Below are 19,454 nucleotides of genomic sequence, written 5' to 3'. Positions count from 1 at the left end.
TTAGTGATACCACTGGATGGACAAAATAATGAGGTTTGGAATTTGGAAGACCGAGTCAGACCTACCAGTATTCATTGTGTTTTGTTATTTAAGTCATGTTTCCCTCGTTTCTATGTGATTTACTGCATGGCAATTCGGGGCGTCAAATATCCTGAATAATGTCAATATTCAGTCTCACACACTTGACAGCCGAGCAAATTCAATTGGACTGACTCCGCCTTGCTCATGCGGGACTTGTCCACAGTCTTTTTCACACCGCCGGCTGCACGTCTGGTGCGCTCTAACGGAGAGAGCTCTCTTCACACTCTCCGGCCACTCACCCTCATCACCAGTGAGCAGCAGTCTGACGCACAGGACCAGCAGCAGCAGCAGCAGCCAGGACCCTTCCTGGAGGGGTGGGGGGGCGGAGTGTGTGTGTGCGTGTGCGTGTGTGTGTGTGTTGTGGCCGCCAAGCAACATGTTCCCATCGTGGAGAGGAGGAAGACGCACGGGGGGCTCGACGGTGCAGCTGCGGACCGCGGTTACGGCTGAACGGACTGGACAGGTCAGGATGGTGAGGGTCTCCTGTTGGATTCTTCTGTCCGCGACATGTATCTTCAGCGCTCAAGCTCAAGGTAAGAGATGCGCAAGTCACATTACACAGAGTGCATTGTTTGGTGCTACTACTGGAGCGCACAAAACTCTAGGGATGTCGGGTAAATGCACAGCATAGCCTATATAACAGCAACACAAAATTAGGGTTATTTCTGACACACTACATAGTTATTTTCCTGAAGGAATAACAGGTGAAAGGTTGAAGCACGTTACCTACTGTGAAAATAAGAATACCTGCATATTCCAGCCTGCCTTCACAAATACTGGGTGGGCTACATGAGCCAAGTGTTAAAGATGGCATGTAAGAGTTGTGTATCTCAAACTGAACTGATATGGAAACATGATCGTTAAGCAAATGAAGCATATTCATTTATAGATTCCCAGTACGCTTCATTAGTTTGGATGATTTCGTAAAAGTCCTCAAGACCTGTAAATGACAAAGATCAGTAGCTCTGACTGAGAAACCTCACTAAATTTTAGATGGAGTCTGTTCTGCCTATAGGCCTTCTTAATAGCCTTGGAGAAGCAGTCATAAACCTGCATGAATCTAACTGGAGGAAAACGAATCAGGGTCATTATTTGAATATTGTATTACATTTGCGTAATGCCCACTTTTACACTCTTTAACACGTTGAAGGTAATGGTACATATGGAATACATCACATTTATATTTTATATCTGCTAGCTGTGAACAGGAAATCTACTAATCATACAATTACTGTGAAACTAGTATGACTTGTTACTTGTCAGCTGTCGGTAGATGATCTGTGCCTCTTGACCGGAGAAGTGATAATGAGATATATAAAGACTGCTGAGAGCAAATCTTTCCTGCTTCCATTATTTTAATCATATTAAAAATTACAGTTGTGACAAGAAGTTAAGGTAAGTTGATGAGGGACAAGGAATATTGTATAGGCTTGCCTGGGTTATAAATTTCATCAGCAGTCATGATGAATAGCCACATTAAATTGGCGTTTAACCTTACGCTTCTAAAGTTAACAGCGAGTCTGGGAGGGGGGAGGTTATTAAAGAGGGACACGAGAAAGAAAACATATGTTAGACAGAAAAATCTCTCCGGCATTTAATTTAATGGAGAAAAGCAAGTTGATTCATATGAGAGGTGCCTCTCTTTGCTCTCCCCCATCTTCTAATCACAATGCTCAGTGCTCCAAAGTGCTAAAAGCAGCATAATCCCTTTGCTTGTTTGTCTCTGAACAGGTCGCATTGCTCTAAAGTGCTCCCAACCTTATCTGAAAGGAGTCTCAGGCGTCTCTTATTATGCAGGGCACAGTTCCTCTAGCGGTTATTACCATCCTTTTCTCAAGGTAACATGCCTAGAGTGTGTGAGGATATGTTGAATGCTTCTAGGCTACTTCACAGGGCTTTACCTTTCCCCCATAAACAGACCTCTTTCTTATCCCTGCAGTTGATATTCAGGCCTCCTTCAATGTTCCCGGCTGCGCATTAGCATTGGTGAGAGATGCGCTTCTCTGTCTGCCTGCTCTTTGAATTGAGAAGGACCTCCTCTATGGTGTACGATGGCTACGACGCTCGGTTCTGTATTGAAGACGCAGTCGCAGTCTTTGCAGGAGGTCCTCTCAGGAGCCACAGAGGTCTTGTTCTCCTGAAGTAGGAAGCAGATTTCATCCTCATGGGGAATACATGTTTGCAAATGACATGGCAGAGGAGCTGCGCCTGAGCATAAAGTTAGAGATGTCATTCCCTGAGTGCAGAGAACCTCTGAGGATGTCAAAAATTAGGCGACACGCAGTCACATGAGGCCCCAAGGGAACTGGGGGTGGCATGTACTTGTTTTTCAGCAGGTTCCCGCTGAGGCTCCTGCTGTGTTTAATACTGTTGGCTGCTCCAGTGCGCAAGAGGGTACCTGCTAGAGTCCACAGGGGAACCTTTCTGCTGCCACAGGCTGCTCTCAGCAGGTCATTTTAAGACTCATTTAGACCCCTCATCCAAATACCAACTAAATAGATTTGAGGTTTTCCCTGCTTTTTTTTTTTTTGGTTAAATCTCAGCGCTTTCTGTACCTCCTCGCCCCACCTCTGAGTCTCTCCCTTCTGAAAACTACTGCTGTGTGCTATGCAAGTGTGTTTCTATGCACTTCTGATTGTGTGTGTGTGTGTGTGTGTGTGTGTGTGTGGGTGCAAATGCGCGTGTGTGCTCGCTTGCTTGCTGGCGCTTATGTTCCTGTCTATTGAGCTTTAATCTAGATAGCAGCATTGACATTCTGCCAACCGGCATCTGTTATAATTTTCTGGACATACATTATTATGCTGCTTGACAGCTGTCAGCCATTTCCAAATCTTTAAATCTTATGATAATCCACCGTGCTTACAAAAAAGCATTTGTTTAAAACACTCTGAATCCTTGTGTGATTAAAACTCCCCGCTCTAATGCAGGCACCGGATCATAATTCATCTTCATCAGAGACACACTAACACGCGTGCGCATGCAAACACATCCACGGGAAAATAGAAAAATCAATGTGTACAAGATTATGCGACTCCATCAAAGAAATATAATACAGTTTTAATAGAACCAAAGGCATCTCCTAGTTTCAACAAAGACTGATGACAAACCCGATAGGCTGCGCCCACACAAACACTATCACAAACAATGGAAGGCTTAATCTGTTTCGCGTGTTGCTCGACAAAAGTAGACCTACATAGTCACATTGATGCCACGGTCGCCCCCGGGCATCTGATCTTAGACATGATACTAAATCCTGAGCCCTTCAGGTGATGAAATCATTGCATTTCCCTGAACTTACAGCACGTTCATCGTGTCACTTGTCCCATATGGTTCCTAGTGACACGAGAGTGGGCGTGTGCTCTCATGTCACTTCTTCAGCTACGACGCCGGATTGTCGCTCGGCGCATATTGATGCCATTTCAGAGTGAAATAATGAAATGTATCCTGCTCTGGAGAGAGCGGCAGAAATTTGGGACTAAATGCTTGTTTTCGCTGCGATGTCACAAGAAAGACCAGCAGAGTGGCTTGCACAGCCTCAGGTGAAACTCAGTGGCAGCTTGACTTCCAAATCAGACCCCTTGTGCGTTTTCACTGCTCACCCCCCCCCCCCCCCGCACACACACACACACACACACACCCTTTTTTTCTGGTTGGTTGCTTCTTCTCCTTTTCTTGTTGCCAAATGCTGTCTATACATGTTTATTCATGTTGCCACAGGATGCTTTCTTCACCAAGATGGAACATATCACAGCTGAATTATTAAAAACAAGAATCGTGCTCACTAGCAGCGACTTTGGGAAATAAATGACTGGGAAATAAAGCAACAAAGCAAAATGAGTAATAGTTGATGGTAAAGTGTCAGAGAGGAAAAGGAAAACAAGCGCTTCAAACCTGTTTAAGGGTGACAAATGATTACAATCTAGTTGATTGTTGAAGAACAACAGGGATGCTGCGCTGTCAACGTTTCTTAGCTTCAGGAGGCCTTTAATTGGCTTAGTCGAGCAGCGAAACTGTGTTCATAGTTCATAATGGAAATGTAATCAAATTAACTCGTACCACAGGGTTTTGGCATTCGCCCTTTGCCCAGTAATTGCCATTTGCCCAAAGCTCTATGGTAATGGCTCTTTGCATGGGCTGCATCTCTGACCGTGTGTTGAGATGCCTTTTGCTTATTATGCAGGTGTTTGGTTGTGTTAACTACCTTGATTCTGGAGTTAAAAAAAAAAAAAGCCTTTAGAGAAGAAGTAGACTAACTCTTTTCTAGTCTTACTGGATGATAAGTACCAGTTTGGTAACTCAAATGAGGTTTTTTTTTCAATAATAGCAACATTTTACTGCGGAGACTCTTTTGGAGCCTGTTTTAATCACATAGCTGAGAGTGATTTTTGCTACTATGTCTCCTGTTTACTGATGAGAGCGAAGGAAGAGGCGCTTCAGGGGTGGTGGTTGAGGGAGCAGACAAATACTTCACATATCAATCCTCCTGGCTAAAATACTAATCAATCTGACACAGTACTGGAAAGCATCTCAACCTCTATCAAGAACAAAAGCACGCGTCTCAAAGAGGCGAGCCGGGACAGAAACTGAAAGAGGAAATGACCTTGGAAAGGGAGGAGGATGCAAAAGGGACGTCGCTCATTTGATTTGTCTAATAACATTTTGACAAGGGAGCAAAGATGTTGTGCTGCTCCATCAAAAGCGTCTCTCTCTAAGAAGCCATTTGAAAGCCCTCAGAAATGGTGTCATTACTTTCATCCGGGGAAAAGAGGGATTGTTCTGAGGTTTGGACCATACGTCTGTCTTCAAGCCCCCAAGCTGTTCCGTGTAAACATTTAAACAACACAAAGGCAACTCAAGGAAAACTGTGGTGAGAAACAATGCTTTTTACAGCATAATGTGCGCACTGAATCTCTGCTTTCATTCAGTTTGCCCCTCCTGGGGACTGCTGAGTGTATTCTTGTGTTGTGAATAAAATGGAAAAAAAAAAAGAAAGAAAGGCAGACGAATGGAGGAGAATCTGTTTTGGGCCACATGTTATCTCTCCTTTCTAGTTAAAACAAGCTGTGGTACCAATCCATTTTCGTGGTACGTTCACATGAATTAATTAATGGGCTTGATATTCTGCTTCAGTCCGTTGACCTCAAGCCAACCACAACCTTTATGTTTCCCCACCACATATATCCCTGAAGTGAGTGATGATGTGGATATACATCAATATTACTGTCTCGCTCAGGAGAGTCAGCAGTGCCGATAATGGCAATATTTACACCATTTAAACTGAGTATTTTTTCTACATCTTGCACAAAAGTGATGTCAAGGGTCAGCAAGTATTTCGGTCCACACCCAGGTGGTGATTGGCAGCAATCTTTCCATTCGGGGGGTTTCTGTTTGGGTTTCTCCTTGTATCTCAATACCCAGCACCGTGTATTTAGACTAGTGCTGTCTCTCACCCTCCGTTGTCCCGGTTTTGGCGGCATGAGACCCCCACATTGAGTTCGATATCACTTTTGTTTCCCAAAACCTGCCTCCCTTCTCTTCGTCAGACAGGCAGAGCTCAACGCCAGAGTTTCCCAACTGCTGGACAGTAGGCTCCTCCTCAAGCTGTTCTCATTCCCTCCTTGTACTCATGAAAAGTAATGCACTACAACTCATATCATCCATGTTCTTGTGAGAGAGACACTTTGACACTTGTAGCTATTTTATTTAGATTTCAAGGGTTAGATCTTTCCTGAACCCTAACCAAGTGCTGTGCCTAAACCTAACCGGACGTCAACCGCAGTGTTACCACAGCTATCTTCAAATTCTGCATCTCGCACTGAAAATAAAAGTGATCTTTTGCTTGAGTTTGTGACTGCAGGGGTTTGTGCAGGAGTACTTATCACTCGCCTTGCTGGGCATTCATAAGATTATACAGAGAAATTGTTCTTCATTGTTTTGAAAGATTGTTCTTCACTGCAAATAAATGGCTTTCGAGGCCAAGGGATGTCACGGCAGATGCTGAGATATTTAGACCGAAAAACACAAAGAAAAACGCTTGGAAAAAAAATCTATAACATGTTTATAAGTGCCGTGAAACGTGAAGGTTGGATGAAAAACTTCTCTGTGGCAGATACTTGAATTGAAAATGGAAAAAAAAAAGAGGGTAGATCCTTAGTTCCCAAATACAATGACGAGTCTTTGCTGTACTTTCATCAAACATGACATCAAAAATCAATAAACAACGACTGAAATGACATGGCTGTCATATGGCGTGGCATGTACACTGTTCCCTCAGCTCAAGGTAGAACAACCCATTACAATCAGGTATTAATGGGTTATGTTGTGGTCAAACAAATCAAAAAAATGTTTTTTTCATATCCCATTCAGTTGCTTTTTATTTTTTTCAACAAGGAGTTGGAGGCCTGTCGGCAGCGCAGACGAGAGACAGTCGTCATTGTGGCATTGCAGCGCTTTAATGTACAAATATCTTTGATCAGTGTCCTTGCCTCTAACATCAGCACAGTGTCAGTTGAGAAGTGTGATGTTGATGGGAGCTGTCAGTGGAACTCGCGGCCTGGCTGGCTCATGTCACATCTGGATTCCCTTTCTTGGCCCCTCAGCTTTGGTCTTAAAAACACCTCAGGTGTGAGACTGAAAGCATATGGGGGGATTCAACCTCTGGTTAAAGCTCAGGAAAAGCTTTTGCTTAACACTGCTTTCTGCTCTTTATGCAAATTCCGTGTGAGACTCGTTCAAGCGCGCTTGGAAAAAAAAAACCTTGTACATTTTTGTCATGTCCGTTTGAGTTTTGTTTCGTTTTTTTTTTTTTAATATCCTGGTATTGTTATGGGGATATTTATGCAGCTAAATTTCTTGAGAACTATCCAGTGGTGGCATATTTGTCTGTAATTTCCTCCCCCGATAATGTCGTGAATCATTACGGTTTCATTTGTATTCTAAAGAGCGAATTGACCTGTGAGATGTGAAGTACTTAATCGAAACATACACAATGAATGAACCAAGGCTGTAGAAAAGAAAAAGTAAGGGTGGTCTGAGAGCTTGACTGTTTGAATGATACGAATTATATAAGTGTGCAATACGTGTGAAAATCAATACGGCCCAGCAGCCGCGTTTGAAATCAGCAAATTGTGAAACTTGTGGTATTCACCCTGCATCTACATACTTACAGGATTAATATGTGCAGGGCCACAGAGAGCCAATGTTTGACAATGAAGCATGAATCCGCCAATACACAAATTGAGTCCGCCATGTGTTTCTGCCTCAAGTGATTTAGGATCGGTTTGGGAGAGCTCCTTGGAGGTAAAGTGGGAAGTCTGTGGTGCATAACACCTCTGAAAGAAACCAATACTGACGAGGATTGAAGAGATCCTGTGCAGAAACATTTGTGTATTTGTTTAAATTGTCAAGACAGCTTGATTGAGGAATCCAACTAAAATGAATGTATTGCTTTAATGCGCGTTAGCAGATGCGCAACCACTCCAGTGTACAAACACATTTTCTTCCCCCTGCATCGACACCTCACATATTGTTTCATTATCGTTAAATGGAGCTTTCTGAAAAGACCAAAACAGGATTTGAATGCTGTTTTCAGCTCAACTAATGAAAGTGGGACACAGATGCGAACAGACAGCTTTTTTTCTGTGACGCGTTATGTACTGATGAGGGTAAAATACTTTCCAATTGAACCCGTCTCCCTGCCACATCGCAACTGCTGCCAGACTGCATGGAGGTGGTGGAGAAATGGGGGAACAGAGAGAGAAATGAATATTGTTATGGACATTGTGAGGAGGCATAGGCAGGCAGGCAGGCAGGCAGGCAGGGAGGGAGGGAGGGTGGGTGGGTGGGTAGGGGTTGGGGTGGTGGCTGGGGGGGGCAGGAGGGTGGGGTATTGATGGAGGAGAGAAAGGAGAGCGCTGCATCAGTGGGGTAGAGATTGCTGTGGTGAACAGTAGCACAAATCCTAAATTCTGTGCAGATCTGACGGTAGCTAGGAAACAGCTGACAGTAAAATGGGGGGGATCAAAGGGATTAGTGTGTCCAGATTGAGCCCAAACAGTAACCCCTTCCACTGCCAGCCTGTTTATACATTCACCCCTGCATTTCAGTGGTGTGCTTGGCCTGTGAGACACAACCTCATTCCTTGTTGGCTAATTTTTAAACTGCGGATCATATTTTTTTATTCACTATTTAACTCTCTTAGGAACTCTCAAGGACAGGAAACATGTTGAAAAAAGACCACTAAAAGGCTGCAGTTGCTATTGCAGAGATTGAGGTTGAGTGGAATAAGGTACCCCCATTCCAACACACACGTAGAAACATAAATGCCCACACACACACACACACACACACACACACAAAAGACATTGCATCTTTGGGAAGAGGATGCAAATGTCAGACACAATCAGTGCTGCCTTTTGTGATCTGAGTGAGATTTCCTGTCACTGGGGCTTGAGACACAGCCTGTTTAATTCTGCAGGGGACTGCCATGTCCCAAATACCACGGTCACTGTCTCCTCTTGTCTCAGAGCCAGAGAAACGTACCTAAACAAATGAGCCCAAGAATCCCCTATTGGGGACACGCTCTTGGAGGACATCTGACAGTGTTGCCCCCCCCCCCCCGCTGCTGTTTCCATATTGGAGATGCTGCGGACATGCGAACACACTCCAGGCTGACACAGAGCCTTCCCCAAGAGAGGAAAGCCAAATCGGATCTACATCACATGTGACGTACATATGACGGTTCAAAACTGATTTGTGATGCCTGACTTGGGTGGGAGCATTGTAACAGCAGCAGCAGCAGCAGCAGCAAAGGCAAGGATGGCTGGATGTCCTTGCTGAGCAGATCCATGCGGACACATGATGGTTGCAGCTGCTCTGACTTGTGTTGTTTGTGAAGCTTGCACAAATGTCTTGTCAAGCTATTTTAATTTAGAAGAAGGAGAAGGGAGGGAAAGGGGGGTTCAAATAATACATTCCTTGTTCTCTAAAAGGAAATGTTGGAGTGCGTATCTTATTGTAGCAATGTTGGACATGTTCTGTGCCTTTGGGTACAGCGGAATTTGGAGAGTCAGATGGATTATATCAGTTTAATGAAGTTGCTTTGGCTGATGTTTAATTTCTTGAAATTCAATTAAAAAGCTTTATTTCCGTTTCTGTAATCATTCAATGGGTCACCGTCATTAGATTATAGAGAAGGAATTGTGAGAGAATAATTGAAAAATGATTTCTTTGAATGTTTATTATGCAGATGCGTTTGTGTCTTTCAAATGATTTAGTCTGACAGCGAGAATTTAGACTTTACAAGAGAGAAAAAAGACCTGGCTGCAACGTAGGAGGGAGAGGGTTGGAAGAGACAAAATAGAGGTTTGTAACCTAAAATATAGGAAGGAGTCTAACTGTTTGACCTAGACAATAGATGCAATCACTTAAGCACAAGACCTACCTTTTCTCCTTTATCCTCCTCTGTGGACCCTGAACTTGATGATCTGCTTTTATTGTTGAGGCTCCTGTTATTGCTCTCTGTGTTAAAGTGGACCCCGCTAGTTCTTTTTTTTTGTGTTTTGTTTTGTTCTTTCCCTCACTGCATTAGGGTGGAATATTGAGGAAGAGAGAAAGAGACAAGGCAAAACGGCACAGCGAACATGTGTCGCACCAGCCTACTTACAAACACGGACTGCCGAGCTGACATATGCAAACTCAAAGGGTGGCGGTGTTTAAAAGCTTTAATCACACCACTGCGCAGAGCCCCAATGTGGCGCTGCACTCTGCATCATTGAAAGCTTGTTTTATTAATGTTGTCCAGAGTGAAGTGCGTGGGTATAGTGGGGTTGGGGGGGGGGGGTGGAGGGGCGGGGAATGCATTGTGCTCTTGATTTAAAGTGGGGTGGAGCAGAAACAATAGCCATGAAAAAAACATGGCGAGGCTGTGAGTAGCAGCCCACTTCCATTACTTTAGAAGGCACGGAGCCCAAAATGGTGTGTGAGATGGTGGATATTCAATATAGAGAAAAGCATTTACTCGTGACAAGTCTTAATGATTCTTAAGAAAACTTTATTGTTTTGTAAAAACAATCATGTTAGTTGAACATACTGCGTCCATAATTCTCCGCTGATATATGGGTTATGCCCCCTAGTGTTCAAAGCAAAGAAACACATTTCTTTATAGATGAGAGGGTAATTCAGGGACTCTCTTTTTTATGTTTATGCCGCATAGCTGTGTGAAATGGAGGTGACGGATATCAGGTTTGTAATTGTGTGGATATCTGATATGCCGATTTACTTGTCGCATTGTTTCATTGTCTTAAAACAACACAAGACAAGCAAAAAACAACTCATTTAAATACTTGGTGGTAACGAAATGTTGTTTTTTTTGTTTTAAATGACCAAATCTGCTGATAATGATGATGTATCCACCTTACTGTGCATCCCTGGAGTAAAATATGAACCCGGAGCGCCACGGAGGCTGCATTAGGCTTTCAGCCAACTTGTAGCACGGAAGCATCTTTTCACTACCACGTGAGATTTCATCAAAATTTATGACAAATTTTCTTAAGTTTAAGGTAAATACTGGGCCAAACATAAAGTGAAAGCTTTGTTAAGGTTTTGGATGTCGAGGACATTCCCGCAGGAATTAATGGACTTGGGGGAGAAACATTCACAGTGATATGTAGAAACAAGGCCTAATTAGGAGAGCAGATTTCTCCCAGATATCTGTCATAAAGGACGGCTTGACTCTTGAGCCTCTGGTTTACACTATAGAATATGTTCATCATGTGCTTTATGACACATACAGCCTAATCAAGGCAATGTGTGCTGTCTTTTAACGAGTGGGTGAAGTTAAATCTCGTGTGAGCACGATGCCTAATTGCTCTCATTAGCAGCCGACGTTCACACCAGATATTCCGCGCAATTAACCGGCTGCCACCAAGATATTATGAGGCAGAATATTGCAGCGGGTCAAGAGGAGAAAATTTTTTTTTAAAAAAGGTTGTAATTAATTCTCACTTAAATGAATGATTTCATATAGCAAGGGTTGGTACACTGGCATTTTTGCTGAGATTCCCCAGGGAGGACCACTGATGATTGTTGTTTTTTTCCGCATGTGTCATGTGGAAATGAGGAAGTCTGCACAGTCGATGGAAATCAGAAGCCATTGTTGTTTGACGGTAGGCACCTTTGCAGTGATTGCCCGTGTTATTAATTTGTGAGATGAGAGAAGGACGGCTCCTCCACCTCTGATGGTTACGCACCACATTAAAGAACTGCTGCTATGAATGACACTCAGGACTAATGAATATGAATACATTTTTAAAAATAGGCACGGGCTCCCTTCTCATTGCAGATTGGGAGTGACAGTCACATTGGCTGGGCATGGCTGATGAGAGGGAACTGCTGTCCCTGGAGATGGAGGATGTAGCAGGGATCAGACAAACAACCTACACACACACACACACACACACACACACACACACACACACACACACACACACACACACACCTGCTCGAGCATGACATTCAGAAAACCTCCAACATATAAAAATGTCATTTTGTGATCATATATTGGACACAAACTCATGTGAATACCTCATCTTCCTGAGATAATAATTATCCCAGCAGCCATCACAAAATAACTAAATGGTCCATTTTTGCTTCAAGTCACAGAAAAATACATCATGCCCATTTATGATAATATAGAACTGTAAAAAAAATAAAGCCCAGAAAAAGTTATTTTACTTTTAAAAATCCACAGGTGTCATATTATTAGCTAGTGATTTATTTCAAAACAAGCAAAAGATTTAAATTCCCCTTCAACCAATTTACAGTGTTTCCTGAGGAAACAAAGTATAGTTACATCATTGAACCAGTTCATTATTTCCAAATAACTGTGAGGGCAGGAACATATGTCAATGTATTCTTTGTAGTTTGTTTGGCCTTTGAGCAAAGTCATTACCTCACATGGTCATTTATAAAATACCAACAGGAAGGGATTTGTTCTTTTTGAATGCAATTTAGAAAAGCTTCATTTTGTTTTGTTTTGTTTTTTAAATTTTGTTTCCAAAGCTTTTCTTCTTGGTTAGAAACCATCATTCATCATACGTGCAGACGATTTCACACAGGCTCGTTTCACAAAAGATGTTTTTCAGTTTCCGATTTAACAACAGCGAAATCATTCCACCATGCAGAGAAACCTGCTATCAGTGTTCTTTTCCTTTACCACAAACGAGAGATGAGAGGCAAACAAGGATATGCAAATGTGTTCATCTGTTTCCCTCGGTAGGCAACAATTTTAATTGATTAATTGAAGACGTTTATTTGATTGATTGCGGCTCAATAATCCAAGATGTTATTTGTCAAGCTGTTTGGTTTAGGTACCATAGTGTGACGCAACCCCCGCCCCCACTACACACACACACACACACACACACACACACACACACACACACCAATCCGCCTGTATGCTATTGTCTTTATTTCTTTAAGTTCCAAGCACAGGCAGGACAGATATTACTCGATGGCTTTGATGGACGTAACCTTGGTGAGTGTTCTCTGGCTGCCACTTGACGAGCATGGCGGACTGTGAGAGCCGGACATCGGGCATGACTTACAGCACGGTGTTAACCTTGAGCAGGGTTCCTGTAGAGCTGCGGCTCAGTGTTTAAGGCCCAGAGAAAACTCATTGAGCATCTGACTTAACTGGGTTAGACTGCACCCGTGGATGCGAGCCATCAAACTGAACTAATTAACAACTGAAACAACCTTGAAAGCTGCAGACAACAGTGTGTTAGCACCCCCCCCCCCCCCCCAATCAATCCCAACCTCAATTTCTGGTGACTGTGGTATGCTACTCTATTTATTTTACAATTTCAAAAAATTAGAGAAGCATAAAAGACAGGTAAAAGTGCTATGTTTTGCACTTTAAAAGTTTGGATGAGAGCGAGAGTGTGAGGAAAATGTTCTATGATTGTCATCAAGAGCCACTTAAGAGAATTATTTAATTCTCTTGTTATTTGAGTGTTAGCCATTCAGGATGTTGTCCAAGTGACAGACTGGGAACATGATACAGGTTCATGAGGCTTGCCTTCCACTAATGCGAGCAGGCAGATTTACTCAAAGGGGAGCAACATCAAATTCTGTCAGATTTGAACTCACTGAACATCCCGATCCTCCGGATTCAGCAAGGCAGCCATTTTCTTCTTAGGTTAGTTCGGCGAGAGCTGCTGCTCAGGGTCAGGGGCCAATTTGACATTATTGAATAATAAATAAATAGAAATGTGTTCCGGCTGTAGCTGATCCCTGTTGTTTCTTCTTCTCTCAGCTCCCCAGGCAGACAGACAGCAGCTGGGGCCTTGTATTCACTGTAATGGCCTGTATATATGCAGGGTTTCATATTTCAATCACCGCCATGGCAGCAGAAATTGGTGGTTTAAGATGAAGTTGAAATTGGAAAGTGGCTATCGTGTCTGCATGAGGAAACACATTTGAATCCCGGTGGAGAAGATGCTTGGCATGTGGGCCGCAGACTGACTAGTCCCCAGGAGTGGAGTAAAAGTTAAAGACGCGAGTGCTCGAGTGCTTTTCAAGCCTTAGCCAAATTATTTTCTAGCAGAGGTCGGATCAGGGACATGAGATTTGAGGAAGTATTTCATAATAGACCCATAATCAATGATTCATCTCTGGAAATATTAATGAGTCATAAATGATGTATTGGACTCTGATGAGGTAGATCACATCGTTAAATGTCAACGGGCTGTTCATTCATGATAAGGTATTTATAATAATTAATGTTCTTTGACTGTAAAATAAAATTATATACTAGTGCGCACTCATTTGTTTTTGTAGTAAAACTGTTGAAAATGAGAGGTTCACCTTCCATTTCTTGCTGTCACCATTGCCCACACACTCTCTTCTCCCTGCTTCATTAACCGAATATTCATTATGTTGCTAATAGTGGCGCCTTTGAAGAGGAATGATCATATTTAATTTTCTAGCTAGAGAAGGAAAAAGTAAGTGAGGAGTGTGTAAGAGAGGAGTCTTTTAGAAAGATAAAGTAGAGGAGAGTGAGAGAATAGAATAAAGTGACATGCAGGAGCAGTGGAGGGGTTTCTGGACGGGGGGGAGCTTGAGTCAGTCTCCAGATCACAATATGATTATATCAGTCTATCTGCCTGATAGCTTTGATTGACCCTGCACCTGTGTCTCCAAAACTCCTCCATCCTTCAATGCCAACTCCTGCTTCTTCCTTTCTGTTTTTGCCTTTACTCTTGGCATGGGGGGGGGGGGGGGGGGTCAGATTATGAAGGGAGGGGGGAGATAAAAGCCCTCAACCAACGGCCACAGCAGTATTTCTTCGCTCCAGCAGCCGCAGTACCCTGGCTGCGTTTATCGCTTTATCGATTACCATCTCACGGCAGTAATTTGCCGGGACTTGCAGGGACATGATTAAAGATCCGCAAGCGATGCATGGTGGCTCAAGTTGATTCTGGGGTGTCATGTTGATGAACATGCGCTGACACACTTACACAGACACCGACATGCTAGGAGGTAGGGAGCGCTCACAGGAGGGCGACGGTGTGTGCATTCCTGTCATAGACATCAATGGCTTTAATTCTCCCGAGCTAACCTTTTAATGCTCTCAGATGCTTATGGCTGGCTGGATAATTGATTGTGTTTGGTCTAATGGGATTAAGAGGCAGTAGTGGCCTTGGGCTGGACACGGTGGCAGCAATGGCAGAAATGGTAGTGGAGTGCAAGATAGAGAAGTAGATAGAAGAAGTGAGTGAATGGTGTGTGGATTGACTCGAGGTATGAGTGTACGTATATGTGAGAGAGAGAGAAGAGAGGAAGAAAGATAGAGTAACAGACACAGGGAAAAGCAGCCGTTTTGAAAAAAGACAGAGACAAGGGGATAAAACCGGGGTGGATAGATAGCTGCAGGTCTGTTTCTTCGTCCATCCCTAATTAGCTGTATGAGAAAACCAGGGAGCTGATGGTATCCCCAAGTGGAAAGATTGTTAGCGTAAGAGATGCTATCTGGCGGCTATTGGTTTTGGCTGTGTGTTGCTCACCGTGTGAGTCACTGGGTCTGCAGCGTGCAGAGAGATGAAAGCAGCAGGGAAATTAGAGCCAAGGTGGTGAGGCCCCAGCCCTCTTATCACCTGGGATAAAGCCTGTCCCATCTAAACTTATCAACAGCCGCTGTGCTTTAGCTTCATCCTTTACACCACAGCTTGTTTGAATGTGTCAGTCTGCTAGCCCCCCCTTTCTTCTCTGAATTATTTTTAACATCGCTCCTCACTTGGGATGAGATAAAAGCAGAAGTTTGTGTGGGAGCACAGTGAGGAACGAGGCTGTGATTAGTACATTTTCACTAGAGTTCTGGTTTTTTTTGTCGCCTTGTACATTGCAGTTGTGTGTCTGGAATAGCTGGTCTCTTTATGCAGCGCCGGGCTCTATCATCATGAGGACACCCACAGCACAGCGCTGTCATCACCAGTCAGCCAGTCCATCAGTGTTGTATGTGTTTGAGGGTTAACAGGGTCTGTCATTGCTGGATTGCTATTCACAAGTCCAGCCAGCCAGATCATGCACAGATCCAGTTTTTGTCTCCAGTGAATAGAGAGGCTGCTGCAGCCCACTGGCCCTTTATACTGGGCCACCTTTTCACTTTGGCTCCGAATATGCCAGGTCAGGATAACTGTTGCCATTTTGGTGGGTAGCACAAGGCATTTTGCCAGCTTCCTGTGGTGAGAGTAGTAGAGCTAAAGTGTGTTATCGAGTGTGCATCAGCGTGAGTGTTGGTGAATGAAAGACAAGAAAAAGCACAGCAGAGAATAGAAGAGAGGGCATGAGGGATGGCGGATGATGTATTCAGTGTGTATAGTGCAGGCAACGTGTGTGCTTATGTACCGATGAGAAGGAAAAAAAGAGAAGTGGGGGACTACGCAACACATGAAAAATCCTCCTGTGTGTTTGTAAGTTAGAGAAAATGTGTCACTCTGACCTGGCTGTCTGCCTATTTCTTTCAAGGAGACGACAGGTGAGGGGTTGCTATGGTTACCTGGATAGGGGTAGGGTAAAAAAGCATGTTTTGGGGTTCTTTTTTTTGCCTCGGCCTTGCAATTTTACCAAACTTGTTAACACTTCACATTCTAAAGTGTAGTGTAGGTGATGGGTGATATTGTATCGCCATATGGGTGCAGCAGGTGTTACTCGTAGCGGAGTGCCAGTCTGTGCGCATAGTGGGTGTTAGAAAGAGCCATCAGTCAGACCCTTTCTCGCTCCGCAGAGACTTCTCGGAGAGCTGTGTTGTCCCTACACCAGCCAGATGCTGCCTCGGTTTGCTCTGCTTCCCTCTTTTCTCTCTTCCCTCGTTCCCAGGCCCACATCAAACATGTGCAGTCCATTTCCCCCACAGCTCTAAATCTCTTTAATTCTATCATCTGTTGCCCATTGAGAGCAGCAATTTAGTCTTTACGCAGCATTTTAGTGTGCCATTAAAAATTCTGTGAGGTTGGTGGCCAGGCCCTGTAGCAGAGAGGTGGCTAGTCCTCAAACTGTGTCTCTGTGTCTAACCTCCGCATTGTCGTCCCCCAGGACACATCCAACCATAAAGATGGTGTTTGAACAGCTCTGCCCGGGCACATAGAGAATACATTACAAACGCTGCACACGCCAGGCTCGGCAACTCCATCATGACGACTGTACGACACCATTGGCTTATTGTGATAACTAAACCGTCACTATGGCGCACTGCTGCATGAGTAGTTATCACATACTTATTATTTTTTATTATGGATCTTCTTAATCCCAGAGGGGACATTTGATGCTACATTTTTACTCATTCTTTAACAGGGAGCAGTTAGATGCCTTGCTCAACATAACCGGAGCCTTCCGGGAGGGGAAAGCGTTGCTCTTCCACTCCCCCGCCCACAGGTTTCATGCTGGTCCAGGGGACTACTTCAGTAACTGTTCAATATCGGGCTACCATATGAAATCTGACCTTAACAAACATCTGGAGAGCAAGGTTATATATTTAGAAGTACAGCAGGGCTTTTATAGACACCAGTTTTATGTAATTTCCAGCAATTTCACCATTACTTTTACAGTAATTGGAAACTGGCTGTGCTCACTTAATGACTTCCCTGCGTCTCTCCCCAGATGGAGAGCGACACCCACACTTTAAACAATGACAGAACAATGACTTGCACAATAATTCTGTCACACAGAATTATACCGGTATGAATTGTTTAAATCACTACAGCAGCATTACTCCAGACTAACCTGAAGCAGCTTAATAAGCAAGCAGCTTTGCCCTGGATTGTGTCAGGGGTCTTCAGAGGTTACATTTCACTGGTTCCCCCTTAATAATGGAGGGTGGAATGAACCGGCGTTGACCCTCTGCTACTCTGGCCGACCACTCTCCTCCTCCAAGGTGAGAGAGAGGCTATGTCCTTAGCAGACCTGACATTGACACTAAGAGTGATTGGCATGTCTTAATCAGCAGAGTGCCTTGTGGCAGCAGCGGCCCTATATGCTTGACTTGACCCGTCCTACTGCCCTGCTACGCTGTTCTCCTACTGAGTAAAACCTCCTCTTGAGATCCTAAAAAGCAATAGCACTGCACTATAGTCTTATTCCAAATGGCACATGATTGGAAGTAGGGTCACAATGACCAGATCAGTGTCAAGTGTCCCTGAAAGGTACAAGACAACCTTGGAACAATCAGTGACTGAGACATAGACAGGCACCATAATCAAATAACAAATAAAACACGGCATGTATTCCTCAGTCATGCGCACATGTATTCATGGCTACTGTCATGCATGTTTATCACGTTCTAGTCCCATTTCTAACTCATAGCATTCCTGCCTGACTAACACAACAGAGAAGATGCTTATTGCTGAGAAAATAGAAGCTCCAATTGTCTGTTTGAGGAGATTATTATCGGTAAATATTTCTTGTCTACCTATTTACTCTGGTATCTCAGCAGCAGCGGCATGTTCCCAACTGAGAGTGTTTTTAGCCCTGTATCTCATGGACAAACATAAACACGGGTGTTGTTTGCTGGTGAGCCAACGTAAACACTGGTGATGTCACTGATAGCTGTTGTAGCAAACAAAACCGTGAAACAATGATACGAGATTAGCTGCCCGCCAATCGGGGACAGCCCAAGGGTAGCTGAGAGATATGGGTTTACCACATCCTGTTGACAGCTGTCTGTCCACATGTCATCCAGGGAACCTAATCCAAGGCTGCCTAACACCTCTAACATACAGAAACAGTTAGAGCAACAACACGCTCCCCCTCCCTCTCACACTAGAAATGCTAGGTGCTGGATTATTTGTTGTGTGGCAGATCATCCGCAGCCTCTCACCCACCCAGTCAGCCTCAGAGGTGGATTAGAGGCTTGATAATCTGACTGTGTGTGGTGACACATGTCAACCATGGAATGTCTGGAGAGAGGGTGAATTAGAAATGGCTGGGTAATCCAGACGATACAGCCCCCAGAGTCTCTGAGTTCATAGTCGCACCCACACGGAAATGCACACACACGTATGTCTGCACATTTTGCACACAAACACTCATGTACATGGGCCCGTGGGCTTCCTTGACATTACCTCCTCAGCACAAACCCAGTCTGGGATTCTTGTCACATCCTTCTATGGGCAAGAGTCACATTTTCATTATGGTGGAGCCAGTGGCAGCGCACAACCTTTCTTTCCTCTTTTCTTTCCCCTCTCCATCACCGCGTCAATCATCACAACGCTGTCACTTTGGATCTGTCTCTAAGCTAAGCCATCTCTGAGCTAAGATCCAGATGCTCTTGAGAGACTGAAGCAGGCTACTCACTCAGACGCATCTTTCTTGAAGTTCTACCAGTATTTCACTCCTTTCTGCCTCTTGACACTTCCTCTTTCCTTCCCCGAGATTTCCTCCAAATTTCTTTTATTTTCTACTGATCTAATTTGCAATATTTCCACATATTAGATGAAGCCTGTACATGCGGAACGGAGTACACATAGCCTGGGAATTGAGAAGTGCAAATAATTCCCTCATGTGGAAAGGCTGCAATTAACTGGGGATGTCAGCCTTTGTAAAATATAATTGAGTTCAGGACGAAATGAACGTCTCTAATCCGGCCGACAGAGCACTGTCAGTCAGCGTTCCTCGCATCCCCAAAACCAACTGTCATGCTTGTTTATGTCTGTCCCCCTACAGAACTTTTGGACACTAATGTTCTGGCAGCTGCTCTTTTAATGTGTGGGTGACTAGGTGACTTTATGCATGTCCAATGAGAGCTGGATGCTGCACTATGGGAGACACTGGACATCTGTTTTCTCCGGTTGGCCTGGAGATAACATTGCGCACCCAGG

General features: G+C 44.0%; 1 protein-coding gene across 3 annotated transcripts in view; it reads left to right on the top strand.

The window, feature by feature from the left end:
* Positions 1-388: 388 nt before the first annotated feature.
* sdk2a (sidekick cell adhesion molecule 2a) overlaps positions 389-19,454 on the top strand; it is an 86,552-nt gene continuing 67,486 nt past the window's right edge. The window contains exon 1 of one of the 3 annotated variants that reach the window (XM_086184313.1): positions 389-614. In XM_086184313.1, coding sequence (XP_086040439.1) covers positions 458-614 — 157 coding nt within the window. In that variant the 5' untranslated portion in view covers positions 389-457. The remainder of the gene's footprint in view (positions 615-19,454) is intronic. The other 2 variants (XM_086184314.1, XM_086184315.1) reach the window with 2 other exon arrangements.

The sequence above is a fragment of the Aulostomus chinensis genome, chromosome 18, assembly GCF_037954235.1.
Source record: "Aulostomus chinensis isolate RoL2024-O1b breed Wild chromosome 18, RoL_Achi_v1.0, whole genome shotgun sequence".
Taxonomy (NCBI): Eukaryota; Metazoa; Chordata; class Actinopteri; order Syngnathiformes; family Aulostomidae; genus Aulostomus; species Aulostomus chinensis.
Note: the sequence above shows the minus strand (reverse complement) of the source record. Positions and strands in the feature narration are given on the sequence as shown.